The sequence below is a fragment of the Phlebotomus papatasi genome, chromosome 2 (assembly GCF_024763615.1).
Source record: "Phlebotomus papatasi isolate M1 chromosome 2, Ppap_2.1, whole genome shotgun sequence".
In the NCBI taxonomy this organism is placed as follows: domain Eukaryota; kingdom Metazoa; phylum Arthropoda; class Insecta; order Diptera; family Psychodidae; genus Phlebotomus; species Phlebotomus papatasi.
The window spans coordinates 102696917-102703799 of record NC_077223.1 but is presented as its reverse complement, the minus strand read 5'-3'; the positions used below and the strand labels follow the sequence as shown (position 1 = coordinate 102703799).

Sequence of the window (6883 nt, the reverse complement as noted above, 5' to 3'; positions counted from 1 at the left end):
TGCAATGAATTTTCCTCAATTAAGACGTCCAAGACATTCAATATTTGCTTCATCAGGAAATTGAATAAATCACTATAAATTTTTACACCTTCCTTGACTGTTATTTTTGCAACAAGTGTTTATTTAATCGAAGAATAATAATTTCTTTCCTATTGCTCTTATCTTTAGATGAAGTGCTAGAGCGAAGCATTATTCTTAACCCTTTGATAACATAGGGTTGAAGGAACACCTCCTCGATAGGGAACTCCTATTGACACTTTTGTCAAAATCTTGAAATTTATTTAAAGTATTATATCAAATAATATGTAAAAAATATAACGTTTTTTCCTTAATATACGTTTTCTGATAAGGATAAGGTAAGTGTGCCAAATTTCGGCATAGTTGCATGCAAGCGTCAAAGTCTTAAGTTTGAAATGTATTATTTTAAATTCAAATTGATTTTTTTCTTTCTTCTGAAAGAGTGCTGCTTGGAACCTTGTAAAGAGTTTACCATCTTTATTTGCTCTAAAATCATTCTTAATACATTTTAAAATTAATAAAAATATAGACATAGCTTTGGTGCCCTATTCCGGCCACCTTCATTCTCATAGTTTCTTGCCCCTCCGGAATTCTTCCTATGTCTTTTTCACGTTATCGCGTTTTTTGAAGCTAAATTTTTTGTTATTCTTTTGCATTGTATAATCTCTAGAGTACGTAAAATCTAAAAGTTCATGGAAATTCGAGGAACAAAAAATGTGGCCGAAATTGAAAGCTGGCCGCAATTTGGCACACTTACCCTAGATGTTCAAATGTTGTATTCCAAATGGTAGAGAGTAGGGTGTCAATAAGTCCTGACACGGTTTCTTAAAGTGTAAATAGGTGATCCTTTCACCCTACTTGCTTTTTCAAGGAATTATGTGACATAACCAATATTTTTTATTCCAGAATTTGGCAAAATAAAGGTATAATTTTAGGAAATTAAAGTATTTTTAAAATTTATTATTAATTTCTTAAGATCTTAAAAATTATATAACTAAAGACTTTCCTGCCATTTCTGTGTAGAAAAATTAGGAAAGAGTTTTAGAAGTATTTTTCTATAATTTATGAATGCCAAGATGAATATGCTTATACATAAGGGAGACTGGAGCAAAAAGTCATATTTTTTTACATGCTGCACGAGAGGTCCAGAAATTTCTAATTATGGCACAGTTTTATGGGAAATTTACCGCTTTTGTGAAAGTAATTTTCCTCTATTTTGTAAAGAAATACATTTATCAAGCCATTTTTTAAAAAGGTACTTTTGTGGCAATTCTCAAAAATACTGGGGCAAACAGTAACACGCATGAGGTATTATCACATTTTAATTCGCTTTATTACGGGCTTCCGTAAATTAAAATAAATCAGGAGCCGAGATAAATAAGGTTATTTGTTTTTGAATTACAGTCGAGTTCCTCAAATTTGAACTCCTCAAATTTGAACGATGGTTGAGTTCAAAATGTAAAATTTGAGGTTATGTGAAGAAGTTTTGCGTGGAGTCTGAATTAGAACTATTTTTCTCTGGTGTTTCCTCAATATTATCGTATTTATATTAACTTCCTCAACAAATTCCATTTTTTTTAACAAAAAATTACATTGATATATTCCCTAAAGTTATCTTTCTTAATTTAGGGAAAGTGCATTTCACATGAATGTTACGTTTTTGAAAATATTGTTCAAATTTGAGGAGTGAGAAATGTCATCTTACCCCCCAAATGTTCAAATTTAAGGAATTCTATTGTAATTTTTTGACTCTAGCGATCCTATAGTGTCCATATGATGAACTTTGATTATGTAAGAGAATTGTTGAATTTTGTGAAATATTTCATTTTAACCTCACTTTAAATGAAATACAGTAGACTCTCTCTCAATTAGACATTTGAGGCAAAATGTCATCCGGTTTATCGATAGATGTGGGCGTCAAAGCCTTTGTAAATTCCACAAAAAGCGCTCGATTGTAAAGAATCACGATAAAATAGGAAGAACTACAGCGAATTTGAGCAAATTAGCTTCATAATTAAACGTGAAAATTGTTAACAAAATTTTCCGCCCGATTGAAAAAGAGCCGATTGAGCGAGAGTCTACTGTAGTGGAATAAAAGCGATCATATCAGTACCTGTGTACTTTTTCAGCGCCATTATTGGAAAAAATCATTTTTTTACACTAAAACGGCAAAATCTACAATTTATGCCGAAGTAATCATTAAGACCGGTTAAGCACATGTCGAGATAGTTGAAGTTATGTGTTAGGACAATTGTTTTTTCGACTGTGGCACCTCTAGCATTGATCATACGAAGTTCAAATGTTCAAGAAAGTTATAGTGCTTTGCAAAACCTTTGATTTGAGCTCTCACTAATCAAATTCGGTTAAATAGAACCGGAGATATGGCGGTTTGAATTTCGTAAACCTTGACCCCTTATATCTCAGGTTCTGTTTTAACCACAGCGAACCCATGTCACTTTTTGGAAATTTTATAGGCTAGACTACAACAATCTAAAATTTTATTAGAATGTCCAATGGCGTTTTTGAGAAAAATGAGTTTAAATTTTGACATTATCGTATTATACCTGTGGTGACTTTTTGAACTTCCATCTATCTGAAACTGTTTAGATAGAATATTGAACACTGCCCATTTCAAATGATTCACTCTTGAATCCCATAAAGTCCCAGGCTATAGGGAAGACCGGGGTGATTTGGGACAGGGGTGAGTGGGACAAGGCGATTTTTTCATTAATTTTTGAAATAAATGGGCTTTAACTACTACTCAATCGTAGGCAATATTAAGATGTATCTTGATTAAAATATTGGACATCCTCAGTTTTATTGTTTAAATTCTATGAACACTTTTTTAAAAATTGATAAAAATTGTATATTTTGATGTCTCAGTTTTCCTCTGTGTATTTTATATCAGCTATATATAATGAAAACTTTTTAATCTCATTAGCTAGCAGTATCATCTGAGAACATATTTTTATAAAAGTTTCAGAGATCATACACTCTTGTTTTTTATTTTAAGGTTTTAAATACCAAAACTACACGTGGGGATGTTTGGGACACCTGAACGGGGATGAATGGGACGTTGATTTTCGACAAGATTGTAGGTGGCGTGCAATTTTTTATTGTCAAACTGGAAAGTAATGCCCAGTTTCTACTGAAAATCTCCCTCTTGAGCAAATTTTACCAGTGGAGCGTCTCTAACTACAGAGACAATTAAACCATCATTGTCTTGGGAATCAATTATTTCTTTCTTTTTGCCCAATCCTGTTAAAAACTATTTTCTCGATAATTTCTCGAGCAATATCCTCTACAATTCGCACAAGTTCTCCGGAAAAGGCAAGGCGAGAGCTTATTAAGAGAAATAAGGAAAAATAGGTACCATGAAGTTGTCGTAAAATCAAACAGGAATCCGTCAATGAGTTCAAAACTAAAAGTTGTAAGAAAATCTACTCGCCTGAGGAATTTGATGATCATGATTGCACTATTTAGATTTAGAATAAGAAAAGGAAAAAAGGTAGATAGAAAATAAGAAGAAAATACTTTAAATAATTGATTGATAAAAAAATAAAATTGATTGTTAAAATAAAATTAATAGTTATTAATTTATATGTATGAAATAAACCATTAAACATTTTTATTTTTATTAGAAATATTTTTAATCTAGCATTTAAAATTAATTAACGTGTGTTCCAATAATGAAAATTATGCGAGAAAAAACGCGTCCGAAACATCCCCTTTTGCGTCCCATATTGCCCCACATCGGGGAGATTCGGGACAACGCGTCAAGTTAAATGTTTCATCTTCTTCAAGAAAGCAGGGTTGTGCCTTTACATAGTAAAAAATATTTTTTACATTTTACATGCAAAAAATATGTAAAAATGTAAAAATATGTAAAATGTAAAAAAGGAAAATTAAGCATTTTTGAATCCTTTTTTAAACATTTCCTGTAAGCATTGTCAATATTGATATTGCTTACGAGGAATATCAAGAAAACATTCTTGGGAAAGCCATGATCAAAATTTTGTTTTGAAAACCTATTGATGTGAAGTAAGTCAAGAAGTCTAAGAAGAATGATTAATTCTTCCACAGATAGGTATTTCAGAATGTTGTCTGTATTGAATCTTCAACTTGTTGATTTTTTTTACCATTAAGGTATAATAGAACAAAAATTAATATTGTTAGTAAACATGTAAAACAATTAGACATAAAAATTCTATTTTTTCCACTATTCGCAAATAGGGAAATAGTATGACTTGAACAATCAATTTTTAAAATCTAAAAAAATACTTTTGAATAATTTCTTTTCGTATAATATACATAGGTTAATAAAATAGGTTATTTTTAACAGACTTTGATATAATGACACTTAAAAGAACCGTTTAGATTTGCAACATTTGCGATAATTGAACTATAAATATCACTATATTATTGTCTACATTATTAATTTTCATTTATCCAGAAATTCAAACTAAAAGAAAGTTCTTCGAATAAAAGAGTTGATCAAGAATTATTTAGCTGTATTTGTGTATTGAAAAAGCCAATCAAAACTCCAGGAGGGCAGGAAAAATTAAGGATTTTCTCTAAGGAAAAACTCGCACAACTTAAGTTAAATATGGGTAAAGTCATAGAACCGGCACTGCTTCAACATAAAACGGTTAATATTATGTTATAATCCCGCACAACTTAAGCTTAAAACGATTTCACATGTATGTAATACACTCATAGCTTCAACACGAAAGTGTTATAAAGAACGCAGTTTCAGCACAAAACGGTTAAAATTGAATATAAAATCATCAGAACTTTCGAACGAAACGTTTAGAAATTTAGATCGTTTTTACTCGGATTCTGTGCAGATTTTATTAAATATCGATATAATATCATAATTTTTGTCTGATTTTTGACAAGCTTTATAGCAAAAAGCCGCAAATATTTTACTGAATACAGCGAAATCTTTGATTGAGCAAAAAAATAAAAAATTGAACTTGATATTTGAAGGGTCAATTTTGCAATTTAACATTTTTTACATTTTAATTTCACATGTTAAAAATGTAGTAAATGTTAAAGGTTTTTTTTACTATGTTAAAAATGATGTCAAATGTAAAATGTAACAAATTCGGCCAACCCTGCAAGAAAGCTCAGTTGTTTTCCAAGTACTATCAAGTACTTTTTATAAAGCCAATACCCGTAAGTATCCTTATAGACCACATAAAATTATAATACACTATCGTGATTTTTTGAAGTACTGTCTTAAAGTCAAAACATGAAAAAGTGTCCTAAACTCCCCGGTCTCCCCTAATTGTAGGCAAAAAATCAAATAATATTATCACTCTTCAACTCCTTCATGGAGAATTCTACTAAATTTTACTAAATCAATTACACGATTTTATTTAATAAATTAAAAAAAACAAGAAATTACAATTAGAGTTTTCTTATCATGCTCTAAAAAAAAATTGAAACCGTCGCTTTTACGAAATTTGAATATTTTATAATTAAGCTATACACAGATAGATGACCCTCCTTGTATAGAAATAAATCAAAAATTAACGGCATTTTTATCGACATTTTATCGATTTTAATTTCAATGTTAGATGGCAGTGAAATCTCTTCAGTAAAATTTGTCACCAGTGGCGCTGAAGTCGACTTCATTTTCTGTGAAAACACGCGTGTTTCTTTATTTTCCCAAAAATCCTATAAAACACACATAAAACAGGTGAGTTTTATCAATTCCTGATAGTTTTCACCTCAATTAATCCTGTGCACGTTGAAATCCTTGTGAAGGTCTCGTGGATATTGCGTTTTTGTTTGAAAATAGAAATCCGTGACGGTCGATGCTAGCGCTCCTGTGGCTCTTGGAAGTAACTTTTGATGAGGATTTTCACGCGGTTTTCCCACTCGCCCGGCACTTTTCTGTGGAGAAATGCGGAAAATTGTGTGAAAATTCTTGCAGGGCTTCCTTTAGTGCGCAGCCGGCTGCGATTGGCGCCACATGGTTTTTGAGGTTATGTTTTGTGGGAGGAAGGAAGTGGTTTTGATGGAATTTTCTTTGTTTTGCAGACAATGCCAGAACTGACGGAAATCAAAAACACACCCGAGGCATCCGCCCCAGAGGCTGAAGCTCGCCCCGAGGAGGAGGGAGGCAGTGATACGGACTCTGAGGACACACTTCCAGAATTGGAGGATGCAGGTAAGGTTTCCCGGAAGGGGATTTTGTGGTGAGATTGTTGAGATTTTGGGTTTTGTTTCAGGGACTACGGCTACTCAGCTTGGTGGTGGGGCCACGGGGCTGCCCATTGATATGGTCTCGAAGGCAAAACAGTCACGTGGAGAGAAGAAAGCCCGGAAGATTATGTCGAAATTGGGTCTGAAGCCCATTCAGGGCGTCAACAGGGTGACCATCCGCAAGTCCAAGAACATCCTCTTCGTGATAAACAACCCAGATGTCTACAAGAATCCCCACAGTGACACCTACATCATCTTCGGAGAGGCCAAGATTGAGGATCTGTCGCAGCAGGCTCAGGTGGCAGCTGCTGAGAAATTCAAGGCTCCGGAGACATCGTCAGCTCCTGGAGATTCTGCCGGAACCACAGCCACCGTGGCTCCAATTGCCGAGGAGGATGAAGAGGAAGTGGATGAGACTGGAGTGGATGAGAAGGATATTGACCTGGTGATGTCGCAGGCCAATGTCCCACGCGGAAAAGCCATCCGGGCGCTCAAAAACAACAACAACGACATTGTCAATGCCATCATGGAGCTGACAATGTAAATCCTCTCCCTCCTGCTGTCTCCCTTCCTCCTTGCATTTCTTGATTACGGAGAAGAATAAATTTTAGATCTTGAATTTGGCTTTTACTCTGGGCAAGGAAATTGAGGT

At 33.6% G+C, this 6883-nt stretch overlaps 1 protein-coding gene across 1 annotated transcript; it reads left to right on the top strand.

Annotated features, from left to right (window-relative positions):
- Positions 1-5619: 5619 nt before the first annotated feature.
- Positions 5620-6850, top strand: LOC129800491 (nascent polypeptide-associated complex subunit alpha). Its single transcript, XM_055844911.1, has 3 exons — positions 5620-5722; positions 6067-6196; positions 6258-6850. Exons 2-3 carry the CDS (start codon positions 6070-6072, stop codon positions 6773-6775), a joined length of 645 nt encoding a protein of 214 aa, XP_055700886.1. The 5' UTR covers positions 5620-5722; positions 6067-6069; the 3' UTR covers positions 6776-6850.
- The last annotated feature ends 33 nt before the right edge of the window (positions 6851-6883 follow it).

Bases quoted from the DNA above. Each gene is read 5' to 3' on its own strand.
- LOC129800491 (XM_055844911.1), top strand. From the start codon at position 6,070: ATGCCAGAACTGACGGAAATCAAAAACACACCCGAGGCATCCGCCCCA. The intron at 6,197-6,257 runs GTAAGGTTTCCC...GTTTTGTTTCAG, and splicing joins TCCAGAATTGGAGGATGCAG to GGACTACGGCTACTCAGCTT.